The following is a 23,254-nucleotide window of genomic DNA, read 5'->3' on the forward strand; positions in this document are numbered from 1 at the left end:
AAGACACCAGTGATGTAAATAGCCTGTGAGGCTAAGACAAAACAGCTGAGAACAGGCTGCAATAAGCAGACCAGCTCAGCTGTGGCCTATTAGGCAGATCATTGCGCCAAAGAGTGGCTGCAACCATCTGCATCAGAGTTCCCTGACGGAGTGGTGCACGCTATGTCCCGCATCACCCCATCACCGGCGCGCATGTAGCCCGCCCCTCTGCACCCCAAGCTGGGACGCAAACAGGAAGGAGCGCAGCCCGAAGGCGGAGCTCCCATGGGCAAAGAGGCCCCCGAGCCACCCCCAAGACGGGTGGGGATCGGCAGTCTCCAGTCAAAGCAGGGCACCCAACCCATCGCCCTATGCGGTGAACTGAGGATTAACACAAAATGAGATGAATATGTGATTGTATAATCAGAATATGTACATACATATAACTACATATATATACATGTTGGCCAGCTTGTGTCTGCCGGGAAGGAAAGCACGCCACCCAGTGGTCCAGAGTGATCACCTCAGGCACGGGAGCCATACAGAATATTGCACCACCAGATGATTCCTAAATACATCTAAAAATAAACAAACAATTAATAATGCAGAAAAAATAGTATATTTAGATACAACTCATTCGAATACAGAAATAAAAGAAGAATTTCATATACAATAAACACACAATATATAGTATTCTTAACGAGACTATACTGGTATAATTGAGCATATTAATAGAATATGAATGTTAGTTTCCAAATGTACAGAAAAGGACCCTATAATAAAGATTAGAGATCCAATACGCAAACCCCTGATTGGAATCCCTCCAAAAAGGGTTTGAAATTGAACGCCTCGTTTAGGCCTGGAGGTGTGGTGGCACTGAGGTGGAAAATCCACCTCAATTCACTCTGTAAGAGTGCTTTGTTAGAATCACCGCCTCTAGAGCTAGTAGGGATGTGATCCAAAGCCAAAAAACGCACTTTGGGGGTGCAATCAGCGTGCACTGTGCGGCAATGTCGACCAATGGGGAGATCCGGATCCTTTTTATTAATACTGACAACATGTCGGTAGATTCTTCACCAAAAGGGTAATTTGAGGGGTTATGCTTTGTCCATGAGCACTAGGTTTTGTTTGCTTGTCTATTGGATTGACCAGACCAGGCCACACACGCACTGTCAATCTTTATTTTTTCAAATACTTATCTGCATAGGCAGTTTTTTGGTGAATGTGACCTAACCTTTTAATAAGAGAATTCAGCAGAAATATAGTGGCGTGGAAAAAGACATGAAGATGCAGAACTGTGATCCAAAGAAGTATACCCTGGGCTCCTTTTAATATTATAAGATACTTATAGCTTCTTTAGATTTTAAAATGTCTTGAGCAGGGCCTTTTGAACCCTCCTTTATTGTATTGAATTGCAGATGTACTTTTCCTCTTAAAGGACAGGTTCACCTTTAGCAACATGTTGCGTGTTTCACCTGTATTGACAATGCATGAACTGAATGAGGGGTGGGCGCAGAGCCAGCATGGTTCTAGAGTGTTGCGGTTCCCAATCAGATACACTGTGAATGCTGGTGGAAGAAAATTTTTCTGATTGGGTATAATTTGATTGGTCCCCCAGCATTATGTGTTGTCACTATTGGGGATTGGTATCCTAGTTTGCTAGGATGCAGTCTGCAGAAGCCACCTGTGTTCTAGCAGCTTGCTGAGCAGTGGTGGCAGCCAGTAGAGGTGACGATAATGTGACCTTAAAAGTGCAGCTATAGTGACTGTAGAAATGTAAACATCAACTGTGAATGGGGGGGGGGGGGGGGGGGGCAACTACCATCTTCCCCCACTTTTGTCCCATTTGTCCTGCCTTGGATCAGTACTTAGGTGTTGCAGCAGTGTCCTTTTAGCATAGCCCCCCCCCCCCGACAGCGCAGGAGTTTCCACTTTCAAACTGTGAATGAGCACCAATGTGAATAAACACACACAATATTCAACAAAATGATCCAAGTGTGCTGGTGACACAGATACTCTTCATAAATAGAAAGTTCATAGTATTCTCTTTTTAAATAAAAAGTTCATAATGGTGTATAACTGTAGCTGGGATCAAGTATGTGGGACAATTCAGGTGGTGATCTTTTAATGGGAGGCTCCGGTAAATCCGGGCTCTCTAACCTCTCACCTTAAAGAAGCAAAAATAAGCATCAAATGTCTGCTTTGGAAAGTCCTGTGTGGTGTGGTTCATCGATAATCTGGGTGATGTGTCTCTAATGGTTGGATTATCCTCCTGGTGTACACTTGCCTATAAAAATAGAGAGGAGGAAGGAGGGGGGAGGAGGGGTTGCCCACCTAGGGCTCCACCAATCTGGTGGAATAGACAGTGAAGGGAGAGAGAGAAGCCTCCAATGGTGTAGTATATTGAACAAAGTACTATTTATTAAGTAATAAGGGTGGTCTCTTACATTAAAAACATTTTAAAACAGCATATACAGCATGAGAAAATCTGGAGCGGCGTCCAAGGCGCCTCCTTACTGACTTCCGGTTACGTCTGCTCTCTGCCACGCCCTACGCGTTACGTCATCGCTCATGACTTCATCTGGGGATGAACTTCTTTTGCAAAAATAAAAAAACTTCCTATTTGTTCTACACAACATTACCTCACTGTCCTCATGGCTGTTTGAAAACACTGCTCCATTAGTTCTGCCTTACTTCCTGGACAGACTTTAGGTCATGAAACAGGAAGGAGTTGACCAGTTAAGGGTAGATGATGCAGGGTGTGTGCTAATGAAGTCAGCTGGTCAACTCCTTCCTGTGTCATGACCTAAAGTCCATCCAGGAAGTAAGGCAGAAGTAATGGAGCAGTGTTTTCAAACAGCCATGAGGACAGTGAGGTAAGTGTTGGTTGAATAAATGGAAAGCTTTTTTATGTTTGCAAAAGAAGTCCATTAATGCTATATTGGTAGATAGGGGAGCTGGAATTTAGAGGGCAAAAAAAGGTGAACTTAGCCTTCAAGCATTGCATGCGTGCAAAGCACTTTTTGCACAGGATCTTTCTACCAGCTTCTGCCATCAAGATCCAATGTACTAGTTGCTGTATTTTCATATGGCCATGCGCATGTACCCTAAAGGTATTCAAAACCTTATAAAATAGCTAGGGAATTTGGACTTTAGAGGCACCCAGGTAATTGAAACTATAAAAAGTATGAAGGATAAAAATATTTTTTATTTTGTTGTATTTGAATTTAAAAAAAGATTATATATATAATCAAGAGTCATTAGACATACAGTTTACATATAAAAAAAGAGAATCATACATAGATGAGTCCTATCCTACATGCTAATTGAAACCAATCATATAGTGCATGTGTCTCAACATTCAAAACTAAGAGAAGAAGACCAACTTCCCAAACGTAGTGGCTGTAGTGAATGAAGGATGCAATGTGGGTTGAATTGCAGTTCAGGTAGGTATTCTCTTTAATCGCTCAACATGTTTCACGTTATGTAACGCTTCTTCGGGAGCTGAGGATAATTCTGTTGGATATATATACACAGGATCATAAATCTATATATATATAAATACATGTATACATCAAAAATACATAATTCGAACATAAAATCCATGTTAATTGAGATACATTCCAACTGGTTCTGGTGGTAATAAAGGGCAAACCCCAGTGAAAAGGGAGGTCACCTGGGGGTCCATAGATAAACCCGGCACCTGGGGAGGCCATTGAATAGAGCACCTGTTTTTATTGTATACCAAGGTATATATGTAGAATAGAAAAAGCTCGCTCCAGGGTATAAGCTGTGCAGTATGAGGTGTATTAACAATGTCTAACGATATTAAAGATGGTATAGAATGTGTTAACAATATATAACAATGTTTGAGAATAATTTAGCGTAGACATCAATGGAGAGAGATATATAATCTGTCCATCACTCAGCATTGGTGATATAAAAAGAGCACAGCAGTGGTTATCAAATTATGTATACATCAAATATGTATTTAAAAAATACAAAGATGTATGGGAAATAAATGGCTTACCCCATATGGTCAAGGAAAGATATCACTTTAGTATTGGTCCAAAACAAGTAATCGCTGGATCACATTTGTTTTGAAAAGGAAAAAACAAATATTGATGGTAGATGCCAGAACGCTGCGGGAACAGACCACACTAATCCCAATGTATCACGGTATGTGTAGAAGATGGATCTTTAGCAGTAGTTTGCAAGCATCAGTAGTTCTAGTATAAAAAGACATATATATAGGGACATAAAGACCCATTAATCTGTCATGTGAGTATTGCAGCCGTAAATATATAAAAACCACGATGTGGTCGACACTGAGTCTTACCTGCTTACCATTGGATAGGGAGTTGAAAACAATAGTGGTGTTGTTTCCCTTGTAGGGCAGCATCTGTCAACCATGTGGGGCCCGTGTGCATCTATAAATAGTGTCCCCCACCGGAAGCACCGAACACCAATTGTGTTCCGCTCCTTCCGATTCTGCCACAGGTACAAGGTACAGATGCAGGGCGATCCCGGTGGAAGAAAAATGGCAAGCCCTTGTGTTGCGCAAGCGCGAGTAGAGCAGCACCTCCTCGCATTGCACAGGCGCCCAGCCCGGACCGAACTACGAAACGAGCGCAGCAAGGAGGGGAATGGAGGCCCTAACAGCCACCGCGCGTGCGCCGGCACATCACTCCAGAGCCGCGGCGTCCAGCCAATGCTGTAACAGCAGAGGCGGGGACAGATGGGAACCCGGAAAGGAGCCACCGTGTCCCCGTCAATCGCCGCACATCCGGTCAGGGGAGGAACCAGATGTGCGGCGCTGTGTGGCTGAGTTGCCTGGGCAAATACCACAAGACCCAGCCAGGTGACCAAAACCAGGAGGATGCCCTGCAGGACCAAAGAAGAAGCAGAAGGCATCAAAATAATACATAATGTGAACATATAATATAATATAATATAGACATATCTAAATATAGGAAAAAAACAAAAAAGAAAAAACAAAATACATGGTATATCATTTAAAACTGATTAAACAATATTGGCATCCAAATGCATGGCTCTGGTGTATTCATCCTATGGACTGTGAATAATGATATTTTATTTTTCTAAACATTTAAAATGAAAGGGGGGGGGGAGTTTTGTTGTGGGGTAGTTACAGAAACGGTTTATAGGATTGGGTCTCATTGAGTCCTGGTGTTCTAATAGCATTTAAATGTTCAATCCAAACCGTATCTTTTTGTAGTATAAATTTGTCCCACTCACCCCCTCTTGGGGGTGCTTATTCCTGATGATCCTCTTTTCTCACTGCAGGCCTACTAGATAGGTTATGTCTGACTGCAAACAGTAAACTTTCTACAGTTACCAATGATGAAACATCCACAACCTTATGTGATCTCATGTAGGATATAGTTCTTGTGAATCATTTGGGAACATTACTTCCTTATACATGGCAAGAAAGAGGTACTGTTTTAACTCAGAATATTATTTCCTTATACGTGGCAAGAAAGAGGTACTGCTTTAACTCAGAATATTGTCATTTGGAAATACTAACATGTACCCTATTGATGAATGTGAAGTGTGAATGTTAATGATGCGTCTACTTATGTACCATTGAATTCCGAATGAAAGAAACATAATCTTCTGGAGAAGCTGCACTCATCATTGTAGTATGGACTGTTCCCCTAAAAACAGCAAACAATACATGTAAATTAGAAAGGAAAAAATATAGTTCCACGCTATGGACTGAAAGGTGCTGCTTATAGCTGCTGCCTCCACTTATACCAACTACCAAAATGTAGATGACAAATAATAAATACAGTTATGGGGGTGGGTGGAGTTGGCTCTGCTAGTGTAAGATGTGCTCTAATATGTCACAGTAAATATCATAAAAACATACAAAAAATATATATAAAAGACATAAAAAGACAACAACAACCCTGAAACAAAGTGCTAAGTGCAAGTGCAAGATACATGGGTATCTATACCAAGTAACAAAGTGCTAATGTGCAACTGATCAATATAATCAAAGTGCTACAGTATATAACAAGCATCCATTTATGATTTTATGTGTATACATGATTACATAAAATAAAAGTCCATTATTCATACCAAAAATAAATGTAGCACCCTGATGTTTAGGCAGGGTTGCTCTTAAATTTATTTGCCAAGTGATAGTTGCCCTGGCCAATTGCAAGGGGGGTCAACTGTCAGGTGATCGGGGGTTCTGTGCCACCTGGACGGCTGTCTGGGTGGATGTGTGTTGTGCTGCCCCAGGCTGCTATGCCGGAGCCTGATGTCTATCCAGGGGGCATCTGGCTGCTAGGCTATCTGAAGGCCTATCCAGAATCAAGAGAGCACCATAGGGTTGGGACTGCGGCTAGCAGTCCAACCAAAAGTGACGGTTCTGCTGGCCGGAGAACCTGTCGAGATCGGAGGTAGAAGGGAAGCTGTCGTCACTAAGAGACCATCCACCTTGTTACCAGGGACCATCGTGAATAGCTGAAGCAAGTACCAGAGCAGTATTCTCACCAACCAGGGACGGGGAAAAATTGGGAAACTTCAGCAGGTGTCAAGCCAGGGACCCAGCCGGCGGAGGTGATGCTTGCAGAGCAGTCTTGTGTGCCAAGCCAGGGGCCGAGCAGGGATGAGGGGGTGACGCTTGAGGAAGATACTATGTGCGAAGGCTGTAAGAGCTCAGGGGATCCAGTGGCAGTGGATCAGCAAGTCTAGTGAGAGAGACTGGGAGCTCAGTTGAGTGAAGATCTACAAGAGGAGATTGTAGAAGAAGTAAAGGAATTTGTTACAACTTGTGTTAGAAACTGTTATAAGACTGTTGCCATAGGAGACAGCAATCCTACTCATGCAGAATTGGTGTCTTGCTGGATGCCTTTCCCTGCATGGCTGTCTGCCTATAGAAGTCTCCGAATCTGCCAGATTTACATTGCAACTACTAAAGGGTGTCCTTGCCCTAGCCCTCTCTCATTCAAGAAGTGCATGGCGCCCATGAATCTACCTTGCATTACACCCACCATGCCTCGTAACCCTCTTCTACATTCTCTGTCTTTCCGATACAAGGAATACCCCTGGATATTTGCCAGCCAATCGTGTGAGCTGTCAAACCAAGTTTCAATTATTCCCACAAAGTCTAATGCTGTGTACACATGAGCTGACTTTCGACGGACACGATCACACCAAAGTCCGACGGATTCGAACATGATGACGTACGACCGGACTAGAATAAGGAAGTTCATAGCCAGTAGCCAATAGCTTCTCTTATGTCCCTTTTTGTCCATCGGACTAGCATACAGATGCGCGGATTTTTCGACCGGACTTGAGTCCGTCGGAAAGATTTGAAACATGTTCTATTTCTAAAGTCCATCTGATTTTTCGACAGCAAAGGTCCGATGAAGCCCACACACGATCGAATTGTCCGGCGGATTCGTTCCGTCGGACCTTTGCTGTCAAAAAGTCTGCTCGTGTGTACATGGCATAAGTCCTCTTCATGTAATAGCAGCTCCAGTTCCTCCATTTTGTTAGATAGGCTCCTAGCATTTGTATATACTCCTCTCAGCATTGTATGGGTGCATATTAACTTCCTCCTAGTTTTCCTTAAGCTTTGCTTCTGAATTGTCCTTGCATTCACCTCAAGATTAGAAGTTACAGCTGTATTAGCCCTGTTGACTCCACAATTACCCTCTGTCGTTTGGTTACTGCCGGCTATTGCTTCCTCTGACCCCCCCCATACCTAGTTTAAAAGCCCCTCCAACTTTGTGGCCATCTTTCTTCCCAATAGGGGTGTACAATCCCCATTGGGGTGCAGCCCGTCCTTACTAAAGAGCCAGTAACCAACTGAGAAGTCAGTCCAGTTCTCCGGGAACCCAAACCCCTATTTCCTACACCAGTTCCTCAGCCACTTGTTCAGTTCCCTAAGCTCCTGCTGCCTCTCTGGTGTGGCTCGAGGTAGAGGTAGTATTTCAGCCTATCCTGGAGGTCCTTTTCTTCAATCCATTGTCTTTTTATGTCTTTTATATTTTTTTTGTATGTTTCTATGATATTTACTGTGACACATTAGAGCACATCTTACACTAGCAGCGCCAACACCACCTACCCCCATAATTGTAATACATGTAAATTACTTCTAATAAAATGGATGCAGAATGAACTATTCTTAGTAGACAATACGCACACACACACTCTGCACTTTGTTTAGCTTCACTAAGATGCCTACGGTTTGTTTGTGTTCAACAAGGGGGCAGCCCAGTGCTTGCGATGACTTACTAGATGTATAGTAATTAAAACAAGAAAAGAAAATTAGCATTTGCTTATGGCAACTAATCAGGTTTTTTATTTTATGGAAAATGTAAACTAAAATTCTGAATGACAGCTATGCCTAACCAATCCAGTTTAATTTTCACTTTAGTCTTTCTTTTATTCGGTTTAAATGTATTAACCCCATAGGGGGTCATTTACTATAACGCTGCAGCACTAATTAGCACTAATTACCGCAAATTAGTGATAATCTCGCTAATTAGCGCTAAAACAATATTCACTATAGTGCTGGTAAAAAAATACTTCCAAAATCAAATTTACTATAGTTTCCTGAAAACAAATAGCGCCCAAACCCTTACTCTGATAAAACCTGGAGTAGTGCACATGGAAATAATGTTTAGAGCATGATATACTGTAATTGCCTAAATGGTACTGAAATATGCAGTATAATATTTAAAGATAATCTGCTTTTTAACTGTGTGAAAAAGTGATTTCTACACTGAAATATCTTTAAAAGTCTGAGAAGAGATCAATTCCCCGTTTTTGTACATCTAGGTGCCAATACAACTGAGCATGCTCAGTCCTGCAAATAGTTCTCATTTTAGCTCCAATGTCTTTTTTACAGGGTTCTATAATAAATACCAGAATGAGCGCTGAGTTAAAGAGCATTTTTTGGAAGTGAAAATCTGCGCTATTATAGTCCAATGCAAGTTTTAGCCATTGATTCTAATGGAACAATTGTAACTTTCACAAATAAATCCTTTTAATGCTGAGATGAAATGTATCTTTCTCTGAAATAAATTTTCCTTTGCAACATTGTTGCTTCTACTTTAAATATTTTGTTTTTAAGAATGCTAGAATGTGGAATGTTTTGATGTTTTGGTAAAATATATTTTTCTCTGTCACTTTCACTTGTTACTCTCCATCTCACAACAATCTTTGCCCAAACTCACTCAGGTATCTTTACAAACCACAAACAATACCATTGCTGATGCAAATTTAAAATGAGTCACAATTTTTTGTGCTTTTTATTATTTCCAAATAATCATAATTTGAGCCCAAAAAATGTGATATGTGTACCAACATCAGAAATCAAAATGTAATTCCCAAAAATTTGAGAGTAACATCACTATTCTACACTGACCCACAAAGAACCACCAAATATTACAGAATAAATCAAGAAGAATAACTCTTGAATAATATAATTCCATCATCTGTATGTCCAAAGAAATGCAGTATTTATGTGTATGAGGTTTTCACATGTGGCAGCTCTGTGACCTAGAGGTTAGAACTTCTGCTTAGCATCCCTGAGCGTCTGGATTCATATCCCAAACATGCCGCTTCATGTACAGAAGTTGTCTCATCTCCCACATCCTAAAACTATGTCTAAATGTCAGCTTCTAACAGCTTCTGGGAAGGCTAGGAAGGCTGTCCACAAGGTTTAGTGTGTATATGGGAATGTTTGACCATTCTACCAGAAGTGCATTTGTGAGGGCAGGCACTGATGTTGGATAAGATGGCCTGGCTTGCAGTCTCTGCTTTAATTCGGCCAAAAGGTGTTCTATCGGGTTGGGGTCAGGACTATGTGCAGGCCAGTCAAGTTCCTCCACCCCAAACTCGCTCATCCATGTTTTATGGACCTTGCTTTGTGCACTGGTGTGCAGTCATGTTGCAACAGGAAGGGGCCATCCCCAAACTGTTCCCACAAAGTTGGGAGCATGAAATTGTCCAACATGTCTTGGTATGCTAAACACAAGAAAAAATCCTACGAGCCACAATGAACCTGGTGCTAAAAATGAGCACTACACAGCCGCATGCATAAATCACGCCTTGTACTACGTGTAAATATTAGATAAATAAAAATAATGCTGCGCTAAAGAGTGCTAAACGTGCTCCTATCCCGGCACATAAAGGTACAGTGCATATACAAATAAGTACAGAATTATCTGTCACATTTATATATTGTATCGAATAAAATAAATAAACATAATGTGCAAAAATAACCAGTGCAATTAGCATATAATATTGCTACTACTAATAATTATTATAATAATATAATCAATAATTAATTTTTACTTCAAATGTAATTCATTTGTGCAACAAATGCTAAAAAGTGACGTGCCAACAAAAAAGTGGTAAGTGTCCCGCACTGCTTATACTTAATAAGCCATCATAGACTAAATAAATACATATTAAACAAAAAGTCTTTCACAGAAGTATTAATAAGTGATCTTCAGTGATGATAGATTCAAACGTGCTTAAAATCCACGTGCCGCAGCATGCAATGGTGAAACAAAGGTGACCCACCCCAAGGTAATGCGCTCACCTTAGAGGATGTGACTGAGTCGCTAGACAAAGTCAGGAAACGCTTTTGAGCCACCCTGGGCTCTAAGTGGATCACAAGATTGCAGGTTCCAGCACGGGCTCATACAATAAACAGGAAAAAGAAAGGGGACCATATAGTGTAATATCGTTTAAGATGTTTAATCAAAGGTTAGATAAGAAAACTCTCCCCAAAAGGGGGTACTCACATTGTGCAGGTGCGTCAGTGCACCACTCTGAACACACATGTAATATGGTTGTAACAGTGAGGGTTATGGAGTCCTTGGTATGCTAATGCCTTAAGACCCCTTTCACACCGAGGGTGTTTTGCAGGCACTATAACGTTAAAAATAGCGCCTACAATCCACCCTCAAACAGCTGTTCCATTGTTTCCAGTGTGAAAGCCCAAGCCTGGAGCGGTGCGCTGGCAGGACGTCAGGAAAAGTCCTGCCAGCAGCTTATTTGGAGCAGTGAAGAAGTGGTGTGTTTACCGCTCCTCCACCGCTGCTCCCCATTGAAATCAATGGGGCAGCGCTGTGATACTGCCGGCAAAACGCCGCTATTGTGGCACATTGCGGGCGGTTTAAACCCTTTCTCGGCCACTAGCGGTGGGTAAAAGCGCCCCGCTAGCGGCCGAAATGTGCTGCAAATCTGACATTAAAACGCTGCTAAAAAAAAGAGGTCTAAGAGTTCCCTTCACTGGAACTAAGAGGCCAAGCCCAACCCCTGAAAAACAACCCCACATCATAATCCCCCTGCACCAAATGATTTGGACCAGTGCACAAAGCAAGGTCAACAAAGACATGGATGAGTGAGTTTGGGGTGGAGGAACTTGACTGGCCTGCATAGAGTCCTGACCTCAACACAACAGAACACCTTGGGGATGAATTAGAGAGGAGACTGTAGGCCAGGCCTTCTCGTCCAACATCAGTGCCTGACCTCACAAATGCACTTCTGGAAGAATGGTCAAAAATTCCCATAGACACACTCCTAAACCCTGTGGACAGCATTCCCAGAAGAGTTGAACCTGTTATAGCTGCAAAGGGTGGGCCAAATGAATTTTTAACCCTACGGACTAAAACTGGGATGCCATTACAGTTCATGTGGATATAAAGGCAGACGTCCTAATACTTCGGACAATATATTGTATATTGCTTGTGACACTGAGCATGGCTATGGACTTAGGGCTGGTTCACACCACAGAGATGCAGACAACATGTGTGAGGCTGCCTGCTGGCTAAATGGGTAGCAACTCCATCTAGCAGCACTGGGGTTGCTGGTTCAATTCCCCAACATCCTAATGCTTGTGTTGAAGTTTATATGTTCTCCCTGTGTGGGTTTCTCACCACAATCCAACGACATGCTGGCATATTATTTGTCTCCTGTCGAAATAGTCGCTAATGTAAGAAAGTTAGTTTTGGACTTTAGATTGGATGCTCATTGCAGCCAGGTTCTGATGTTTGTTAGCACTAATCATGCCCAAGGACTTGGACATTTAAACTTGTAGGGTTTACACTGCACAGGTACATATGCTTAGAAAATTGTTGCTTTGTTTATGTGCATGCAAATTGACTTCGATTTTTGGCCTGTAGTTGGAGATTTGATGCACATAGCCAAGGGCTAACACAGTTGCAAATAGTATTATGTGTTCCTGCCCACCAGGTGCAATCACTTTAGACATACATGAAGAGACAGTTTGAAAGATACTGGTGGGCATGTACTTCTATTGGGCGTGTGTCAGTGTGCTAACAATACAACCTATCTTATATAAAGGGCTGCAGTAGGGGGGTTCGTTTGGCCTGAGAAGGCCAGGTTTTTTGCTGTGATTTGTGGGGGGAGAAGGAATGATATTGTGCATATAGACAAACGCCCAACTAGGGCTGTTTGCTGAAACTCTTGTGCATTTTTTCCATCAAAAGTGAATTTATGTGGCCATGCTGTCAATGTTGTGTGTGTATTGTTCCTGTCCGACTATGCAAACATGGTTTGGAAACATGTGCTCACCTCCTACTCTTTGATCTCATTGCTTAATCGTGTACACAGAAATGCAGCTTCCAGCGGAACATGGTCACCTATGTATGTGTGTGGATTGTGGGCTGATGGTGGGTGTTATATTTTGAATATATACCTTTTTTAATATTATGTTGGAATGCTTTGTAAGAATGACTGTTAAGAATGTTTCTATAATCTTGCAGATAAAAATGATGTGGGCTGGTTGGTGAGTAGTTGTATGAAATGTTACCCATTATACACTGAAAGTAAAGCTGTGTCCACTCTAAGGTTTAGAAAAATTTTAGATTGTAACCTCCTATGAGCAGGGCCCTTAAAACCCAATTGCTAACTGTTTTGCTTAGGCTACTTTCACACTGGGGCGGGCGGGCACCGATGGTAAAGTGGCGCTATTTTTTGCGCCGCTTTACCGTCGTTTTAATGGCGCTATTCGGCCGCTAACAGGGTGCTTTTAACCCCCGCTAGTGGCTGAAAAAGGGTTAAAACCACCCTCAAAGCGCCGCTGCCCCATTGTTTTCAATGGGTAGGGGAGCATTAGGAGCGGTGTATACACATTGTACCCCTACCCATTCACCAAAAAAAGCAGTGAAATGTGACAAAAAACAATAGCTGGTTTTTGACAATTCCTTTATTGTAAAATAGCTCTGAGTGGAGGACGACCGAGCGCCCCCTCCCCCTCCTGAACCATACCAGGCCACATGTCCTCAACATGGGGAGGGTGCTTTGGGGTCCCCCCAAAGTACCTTCAACCTTGTCCCCATCACTCCTCCCCACAACCCTTACTTATTGGAATCTAGAAGCCCCCTTTAACAAGGGGGCCCCCAGATCCCGCCCCCCATGTGAATGGGTATCGGGTACATTGTACCCCTACCCATCCACCTAAATAAGCAGTGAAATGTGACAAAAGACAAAAGCCAGTTTTTGAAAACTCCTTTATTAAAAATGTTTTCTGCTTTCCCCCGCCAGACCCAAAGGGCCTGGTGATGGACTGGGGGGGGGGGACTCACAGCGTTTTTTTAATAATTTTTATCTCTATTGCCGGGATCCGATGATACATTACTGCCACAAGCAGTTTTTAAAGGCATTTTTTTCCTTTAGTGTCATCTTGCTGCGGTACTGTTCTAAACATGGGAAAGATGCACTACTTTACAGGCATACTAAGGACACCCCCCCCCCAGGCACAATATTTAAAGGAATATTTCATTTAAATACCCCCCCAGTGCATAACAGGCCAGATCTGGTATGACTTTAAAGGAAACCCCATGGCAAAATTAAAAAGGCCCTTCAGGTGTGGTCTGGATTTTAAAGGGAACCCTGCACCAAAATGAAAAAAAAAAATGGTGTAGGGGTCCCCCCAAAATCCAAAAACCTACCAGGCCACATGCCCTCAACATGGGGCGTTGTACCCAAATAAAATGTATGTATATATACTTTATTTGATTTTATATTATATACAAAAACAATTGTCATTACATATACCAATAGGATTCAACAACCTTTTTTTTAAAAAAAAAAAGGAAATACAGTCACCCACTGGAAGAATTCCCCCCTACCCCCTCTTCCATACACCCCTCCCCATCTCCTGTCGGTGTCCCCTTTCTCATCTCTTCCTTTCTTTCTATCCCTCCATCTATTCCATTACATACTCCATCAGTTTTCTGTATATTTTCTGGTTCTCTTAAAAGCTATCAATTTTTCCCATGTGCTTTTAAATCTTTCTACCCATCCCTCTTCCCTACTGCTAAGATATTCCATTCTAAATATATGCAGTGGGGACGGAAAGTATTCAGACCCCCTTAAATTTTTCACTCTTTGTTATATTGCAGCCATTTGCTAAAATCATTTAAGTTCATTTTTTTCCTCATTAATGTACACACAGCACCCCATATTGACAGAAAAACACAGAATTGTTGACATTTTTGCAGATTTATTAAAAAAGAAAAACTGAAATATCACATGGTCCTAAGTATTCAGACCCTTTGCTCAGTATTTAGTAGAAGCACCCTTTTGATCTAATACAGCCATGAGTCTTTTTGGGAAAGATGCAACAAGTTTTTCACACCTGGATTTGGGGATCCTCTGCCATTCCTCCTTGCAGATCCTCTCCAGTTCTGTCAGGTTGGATGGTAAACGTTGGTGGACAGCCATTTTTAGGTCTCTCCGGAGATGCTCAATTGGGTTTAAGTCAGGGCTCTGGCTAGGCCATTCAAGAACAGTCACAGAGTTGTTGTGAAGCCACTCCTTCGTTATTTTAGCTGTGTGCTTAGGGTCATTGTCTTGTTGGAAGGTAAACCTTCAGCCCAGTCTGAGGTCCTGAGCACTCTGGAGAAGGTTTTTGTCCAGTATATCCCTGTACTTGGCTGCATTCATCTTTCCCTCGATTGCAACCAGTCGTCCTGTCCCTGCAGCTGAAAAACACCCCCACAGCATGATGCTGCCACCACCATGCTTCACTGTTGGGACTGTATTGGACAGGTGATGAGCAGTGCCTGTTTTTCTCCACACATACCGCTTAGAATTAAGGCCAACAAGTTCTATCTTGGTCTCATCAGACCAGAGAATCTTATTTCTCACCATCTTGGAGTCTTTCAAGTGTTTTTTTAGCAAACTCCTTGCGGGCTTTCATGTGTCTTGCACTGAGGAGAGGCTTCCGTCGGGCCACTCTGCCATAAAGCCCCGACTGGTGGAGGGCTGCAGTGATGGTTGACTTTCTACAACTTTCTCCCATCTCCCGAATGCGTCTCTGGAGCTCAGGCACAGTGATCTTTGGGTTCTTCTTTACCTCTCTCACCAAGGCTCTTCTCCCCCGATAACTCAGTTTGGCCGGACGGCCAGCTCTAGGAAGGGTTCTGGTCGTCCCAAACGTCTTCCATTTAAGGATTATGGAGGCCATTGTGCTCTTAGGAACCTTAAGTGCAGCAAAAATTTTTGGTAACCTTGCCACAATTCTGTATCTGAGCTCTTCAGGCAGTTCCTTTGACCTCATGATTCTCATTTGCTCTGACATGCACTGTGAGCTGTAAGGTCTTATATAGACAGGTGTGTGGCTTTCCTAATCAAGTCCAATCAGTATAATCAAACACAGCTGGACTCAAATGAAGGTGTAGAACCATCTCAAGGATGATCAGAAGAAATGGACAGCACCTGAGTTAAGTATATGAGTGTCACAGCAAAGGGTCTGAATACTTAGGACCATGTGATATTTCAGTTTTTCTTTTTTAATAAATCTTCAAAAATATCAACAATTCTGTGTTTTTCTGTCAATATAGGGTGCTGTGTGTACATTAATGAGGAAAAAAATGAACTTAAATGATTTTAGCAAATGGCTGCAATATAACAAAGAGTGAAAAATTTAAGGGGGTCTGAATACTTTCTGTTCCCACTGTAGTCTATTCTTTCAAACCATTCCTTTTTGTGGGTTTCCCCAGGTCTTACCATTTTTTTTTGGTATTGTTCCTTTCACTGCATTTAGCAAAAATGAGATTAAGGTTCTCTTGTGTTTTTTTTAAGTACTTTTTTGTGCAATAAACATGTCCCTGGATCGTTTGATAACACTTTCCCTGTAATTTCCCCTATATACTGTTGGATCTGTTGCCAGTATTCCTTTAATTTTTCACAGTCCCACCATATATGGGACATGTTGCCTATCTGTTTACATCCTCTCCAGCATAGTGAGGATTTAGCGTGTTGATATTTTTGGATTTTTTTCAGAAGTTGTATACCATCTCACCAAGCACTTATAATTAATTTCAATTGTTTTAATATCGGTTGCGTAATCCTGTATTGCTCGCAACACTTTTACCATCTGTTGTTTATCTGATCGTGAACCTAACTCCCATTCCCATTTTTCAATAAATGGAGGTTTTTCCAATCCCTCAAAGTCTGTAAGTATTTTATATATCTGAGGTATTTAATGTTTCAATATTGTCTGTATATTATGTAGACGTTCTATTGGGTTTAAGTTCTCTTCTGTTCTAATTGGCTGTGGTATTGTTGCCACAAAATGCTTCAACTGTAAATGCCTCCATTCATTGATCTCTAATAGGTCACTCTTAAGTTTTAATTCCTGGTACGTTTTTATTTTCACTTTGTCTACTACATCTTTTAATTGTACATTTCCTTTCCAACTTCCAAACAGTGTTCCTTTACCCGGTAAAAAAAAAATGTCCCAAAGAGTGCAATTAGTGGTGAATTATATTCCCATTTTTTTTGTTTATAAACTATATACCATATTTAAATACATTTCTTGTCAAATCATGTGTACCTTCATCCAGTGTTCTATACTTTTGTGGTATCCATATATTTTTATCTAACTGTTTTTACTCAATGTGCTTTCCATATCCACTCATCTTTTTGCATTTTTTTTGTTTTTGTCCATTCTATCATCCATGCCATTATTACTGCACTGTAATATCTTTTTATATCTGGCGCTGCTAATCAGTGCATTTTATTCCTACTTAAGATCGCATATTGTACTCTTGGCTTCTTACCCTGCCAGATATATCTCAAGATCATTGTTTTAATTGTTCTAAAAAAGACCTGGGGAAGTGTTATTGGTATCATTTGAAACTGATATATTATTTTCGGGAGTATTACCATTTTTAGCATATTTATTCTTCCTATCCACGGCAGAGGGCGTGTTGATAGTTTCTTGATTTCTATTTTAATTTCATTGAGCAGAGAAATATAATTAGCTTGGTACAATTTCCCGATGGATGTTGTCAATTTTATTCAAGATAATTGAATTCTTCCCCCTTCCATGTGAATGGAAATTCATGTTGTTAAGCCAATGCTTCCTTCTTACTTAGACTTATATTCAAGATTTCTGATATTATTGGATTAATTAAAAAATTGAAAGTTCCCCATATTCTTTCAGTTCTTTCATTAAGTTGGGAAGTGTTAACCTAGGTTTAGATATATAAAACAAAATGTCATCTGCATATGCTGCCACCTTATGTTCCTCATCTCCGATCCTTGCCCCCCTATATCTGCACTATTCCTTATGGTTGTCAGAAAGGGTTCCAACACTAGTACATATAGGAGGGGCGACAGCGGGCATCCTTGTCTTGTTCCATTAAACATATCAAAAGGTAATGACATACTCCTGCTAACTTTAACCAACGCTGTAGAGTGGTTATGTAGATTTTTTAACCTCCCTGACGGTATTCCCGAGTGTAGCTCGGGGTTAAATTTCAGCACCATTAGCGGTAACCCCGAGCCACACTCGGGATTAGATATCAGGATCCTGGTGTGGTATACTTACCTTGTCCCCAGGATCCTGCGATGTCCCCTCGCTGTGTCTGCGGGCTCCGTCCTCTGCCCGAAGCCTCTCTGTGCCAGGCTCCGTTCCCTGCGAGTGTCGTGACGCACGGGGGCGGAGAATGGCGTCAAATTCAAAAAAATGTCAAAATCATAACACATACAGTACTGTAATCTTACAGATTACAGTATTGTATGAAATCACTTCCCTTTTGTCCCCAGTGCTTTGGCCCATGCCCTGCATGCAGTTTTATGTTATATATACTGTTCTTTATGCCTGGAAACTTGAGATTGTCCATAGCAACTAAAAAGTGTCCCTTTACATCAAAAGTGGCTTTAGACCAGCTAGAAAACAGCGATAATAAATTAGAACATTTGCAGAATTGAGCGATAGTGAATCGTGGGGAAATGTATTTTATTATTATTATATTATTATTTTTTTTATATTTATTTATTATATTATAATTTATGATTTTGTGTTTCAAACTTCATCATACCCGGGATATCTACTAGACTCTTGGTGGACAGATATAAGTGTGTTATTGCTAAGAATTACAGACCTACAATATAAAACGCCAAATTTCTTTGCAAAATAATTGTACCGCTTTGAGACACAAAAATCTGAAATGATCATACCGCCAGGGAGGTTAACCATTGAATCATTTTTGGTCCTATTCCAAGGTTTTCTATTGTTCCCATCATAAATCCCCAGTCTACCCTGTCCAATGCCTTTTCCGCATCTATTGACAGGAGTAGTACTGGGGATTTCCCACTTATCTCCTTTTGTAACATTAACAATGTTCTTGTCCTGTTATCTTTACTTTCTCTTCCCAGTATAAACCCCATTTGGTCTCCATGGATCCACTCTGGCAATAACTTTTTAAAACTTGTTGCTAGTACTTTTGAACCGTGCAGTTTTTTTTTTTATATATTTCATTATTTTTATTCAAGTTTTCAATTAGACATACAAAATTAGCGTTTGTCGTTGTAGGTGGAAGAAATAGTTGTACATAGACAAGGCATTGTAGGTCAGTTTTATAACTGTTATATCTTTATACACTAAAGTTTATATAGTGCATCGTACAACTATTGGGGTCAAAACTGAACCAAACCTGCGACCCACCAACTGGACTACCGTGTGGGCCCCAGAACCATGTGTGGCTCCAGAGTCCACGCGACGTCAAGCACAATCAGATAAAAAAAAAAAAGAAAAGAAGAGAAGAAACAGAGATAGTGAAATAACTGAAAGTGGAAGAAAAAGAAAAGAAGAAAAAAGGGGGGTGGTGGTAAGGGGTAGGGAAATGGATGCTCTCCAGTCCCAGAGGAAGATCCTCTAGTGTCAGGTCAACTCGTTATGTAGTTGTGAGATATCTGATCCAGGGGTCCCATATTTTATTAAACCAGGTGACCTTGTCATTTAGAATCGCCGAAAGGCATTCATTAATCATTATCCATGAAAGTTTAGTTTTCAGTAGGTAAAATGGAATCATGGGGGCCCTCCAAGACTTGGCTATAGAAATTCTTGCCGCGACAAATATAAATGTTAAGTCTTTGCATTGGTTTTGATGGCCTCTTCACTGGGCATCCCAGCAATGCGTGCAGAAGTGACTTAAGCAGGTTCACTTGGGTTAAAGAGTATATAAGATTGTACGTAGGTATCCAGAACCGTATCACTTTCGGACACGTCCACCATATATGGTACATGGTGCCAGCTGTGTTGCATCCTCTAAAGCACCGCGGGGAGGCCCCTGGGACAAAGGTTGCTACCCTCTCTGGGACCATATACCACCTCATCAAAACTCTATAGTTTGCCTCTATCAGAGAGGTATTAATAAGCGATTTAGATGCGTTCTGTATTATTTTGTTCCACTCCTCTATTTCTAGGTCAGTATTCATATCTTGCTCCCATTTATGCATATAGAACAATTTTTGAGGAGCCAAGGATAAAATACCATAGATCTGTGATATGTGGCTGGTGTGTTTGTCGAAAGTCCTACAGAGGTTTTCCATTGGGGTAAATGTGGTAAGGTCAGAGGTGTGATTTAGTGTCGCCAAAAAATGTAGCGAAAGAGTTCAGAGTTTGGAAGGCTATATTAATCCTGTAGGGCTGATTTCGACAAAGCACCTCTGTGATCACAGAGGTCCGCTATTTGTAGCAAACCTTTGTTAGTCCACCATGAGAAATCTTGGAGATGGAGACCCGGGGTAAACCAAGGATTACTAAACAGTGGGGCTAAGGGGATGTGTTGGGATTTAAATTTGTGAGTAGTTGCCAACCTATCCCATAAAATTTGAGAAAAATATAAGGTCGGGCACAGTATGGTTGGTCTGTCTTTCCCTTTCATCCACATTAAGTGGCTAATCTCTCTCTCCTGGAATACAGAGGACTCCAGCGACATCCAGAGCGGTCTGGGCTGTCGCGCGTGGAATCGGATTAGTTGGGATAATTGCGCTGCTTGGTAATATTTAAATCGGACGTTCCAAGTCCTCCTCTCAATTTCGATGCATATAATTTTTTTTTTTTTAAAGGTTAACTTTTTTATTGTTTTATAAAAGTATCAATAATAGTTACACAGGTGTACAATCATAGCGAGCATATATCATTCAAAGTGCAATACATTGGACAGGCATACAGGTTGACATTATGCATTAGTACATACAACACGTCTTACAGCACACTTCATTGTTGTCAGGGGTTAATTTCTGATATTTGCTGAATCATAATATTGTTGTGGTTTGCTATGTCTTACTAGGCAGGTGGTATGGTACTCTCTGAGCTCACCCATGAGTTCCATATTTTAGCGAACTTTTTGGGGCATCCTCTAGCTTCATATGTCAGCTTATATAGTGGTATGGCTTGGTTGACAATGTGAGCCAGAATTTTACGGTCGGAGCAGCATTGGATTTCCAATGCATGGTTATTGTTTTTTTAGCATAGAACATCACTATACGTATAAAAGATTGAAAATTTTTGGATAATTCTTCATCATCTATGTATCCCAGCAGGCATCTGAGAGGATTACAAATATTTGGTATTTGAGCTATAGAGCTGATGAAGGCCGAAACCTCTGACCAAAATTGCCGTATCAGTGCACATTCCCACATTAGGTGGAAGAATGTACCCTCAGCCATACCGCATCTAAGGCATAGAGGATTGGATAGTCTCCTAAGTTTAAATAATAGTTTCGGTGTGAAGTATGCTCTATATAATAGCTCTGGATCACTTTATCCCTGGAAGAGATGACGGAGGGGACCTGCAAGGGAAGAGTCTCCCCCCATATCTCCTCCGTCAACTCGGGTATATCTGAACGCCATTTGTGTTCAATAGCAGTGAGCCTAGTGGTAGTAGAGTGAAGTAGAGTTTTATAATAAGACGAAATTAACTTGATGTGGGAGGGGTCAGTCAATAAAAGCTCAAGTTGGGAAGATTGCATCTCTGTATTATGAAGCCCAAATTGTGCAGCTGCAGTATGTCTTATCTGTAGATATTGAAAGTAGGCCGTGCGCGGGAGTCCAAATTCTCTTTGTAATTCCACAAAAGATCGGAACGTATTGTCTGTAAACAAATGTGATGTTGTTTTCACCCCTTTCTTAGACCAGTACCCCCCGTCAGTTCTCTGATTAAATTCTGGTAAACATGGGTTTCCCCATAGTGGAGCGTTAGGAGAATAGACAGCTCGGGATCGGATGGCATTAATTTAGAAATTCTAAAGATCTGCAGGGTCATGGCCAGAACATTTACTCCTTCCCGCCCCCTAAGTGACATGCGGTGTATTAAGTTTTGGAGGGATTCATATGAAGTGAGGATGGCCGCCTCAAGGGCAGTAGCTGCATTGTTGGCCTCAGGAAAGAACCACCAATGAGCATGTGCCAGTTGTGAGGCAATGTAGTATGTTTGGAGACATGGGAGTGCCAGTCCCCCTTCCAAGGTAGGTAGTTGTAAAGTGTGTTTCGCAATCTTCACTACACCGTCCCTCCATATAAAATTAGTGACTATAGAGTCTATTTCTTTAAATTTAGCTTTGCTTATATAAATTGGTGAGTTGCTTAGAACGTAAAGGAATCTCGGGAGGTAAATCATTTTAAAGACATTTATTCTCCCTAAGAGCGTAAGAGGGAGATTATTCCATGTTTTCAGGGTGGTTTTCAATCTACTAATAAGCGGGTCTAGATTCATCTTGGCATATGAAGAGATAGGGTGTTCTATCAGAACCCCTAACTATCGAAAGGTGTGAACTATTTGTAATGGGCATTCTGGGAGTAGTGTTATTTGTGTCTCTCTGTCAATCTGGAACAACAGGGATTTATCCCAGAAAAGTGTGTGAGTGTGGCGCTGTCCCAAAGTTGCAGAAGAAATGTCTGCATATATACAGTTTTATCAAAAGTGTCACGTGTGTATTCCTTTAAGTGAAATATGTATGGCAGTTATTACCACTCCTGTGGGTTAAAGTGACTGGTGATTTAAACATGAGAAGCATAATGAGTGCAATAAATCGCATCCAAGGTGTCTAGTGCTATATTCCCTCAAAAGGAAAAAACAGTATTAACCACTGCTAAGAGCATGAAGCGGTCTGTGTCTAAACACTAGAAAACACAAAGTTGCAATAAATACATCACACGTGACATGCAAAAAATTCTAAAGTGTCTAGTGCTAAATAAATAAATATTAAAATGTTGTTCTACAAACGTTGCAAATAACAAAGTGACAAGTGCCCTATGAAGAGGTCACTCTGAAAAGTGCTAAACACACGTGCCATGCAAATGGTTCTATGATAGTAAACAGTTCATATGGGTAAGTCCCCGGTGCACTATAAGTGAAAAAAGGCGTCCTTTGTGGGATTCCTCAAAGCATACAACAGGTGTTAATCCAGTGCTGGTGTCTCGCGTTGTGATTGTGCAGAGACTCACCAGCTGTATATCCCCTGCAGGGGTAACGAGTAGTCACAGTATGTGCCACTGTGCAGCAGTGCTTGGCAAGACCAGGACCAGGATGATATCAGCTGTATATCCCCTGCAGGGGTACCGAGTAGTCACAGTATGTGCCACTGTGCAGCAGTGCTTGGCAAGACCAGGACCAGGATGATATCATAAGGACATAAGAAGAAAGGATTCCATAGTGTGAAACCGTTTAAAACCACTATTTATTAGGTCAGATAAAAAGGGTACTCACATTGTAATGGAAAAAATGAGCGGTGTACAATGCTTACAAAGATGTTCCTAAGCGTCAGCTTTGCAGGGAGATGTCAGCAAGGCATTCAGTCAAAGGCCACGCCCTACGTACGTTTCGTCACTCGGACTTCTACTTTTTTCACTTTTTCCGCTCATTCCACCCCCTGTGGAGTCAGCGTATGTGAGGGCAGCAGTCTATCAATTTAGGAATATACTTCCCACCTAGGCTTCTAATTACACCCATTAGCGC

General features: G+C 41.4%; 1 protein-coding gene across 3 annotated transcripts in view; it reads right to left on the minus strand.

Annotated features, from left to right (window-relative positions):
* Positions 1-3,167: 3,167 nt before the first annotated feature.
* The window catches only part of LOC141109028 (N-acylethanolamine-hydrolyzing acid amidase-like), a 73,233-nt gene continuing 53,146 nt past the window's right edge, over positions 3,168-23,254 (minus strand). For all 3 annotated transcript variants that reach the window (XM_073600985.1, XM_073600991.1, XM_073600998.1), the window contains 2 exons: positions 5,585-5,657; positions 3,168-3,495 (listed from right to left, as the gene is read on the minus strand). In XM_073600985.1, the coding sequence (XP_073457086.1) occupies positions 3,422-3,495; positions 5,585-5,657 (147 nt within the window). In that variant the 3' untranslated portion in view covers positions 3,168-3,421. The remainder of the gene's footprint in view (positions 3,496-5,584; positions 5,658-23,254) is intronic.

Source organism: Aquarana catesbeiana, linkage group LG01, assembly GCF_042186555.1.
Source record: "Aquarana catesbeiana isolate 2022-GZ linkage group LG01, ASM4218655v1, whole genome shotgun sequence".
Taxonomy (NCBI): Eukaryota; Metazoa; Chordata; class Amphibia; order Anura; family Ranidae; genus Aquarana; species Aquarana catesbeiana.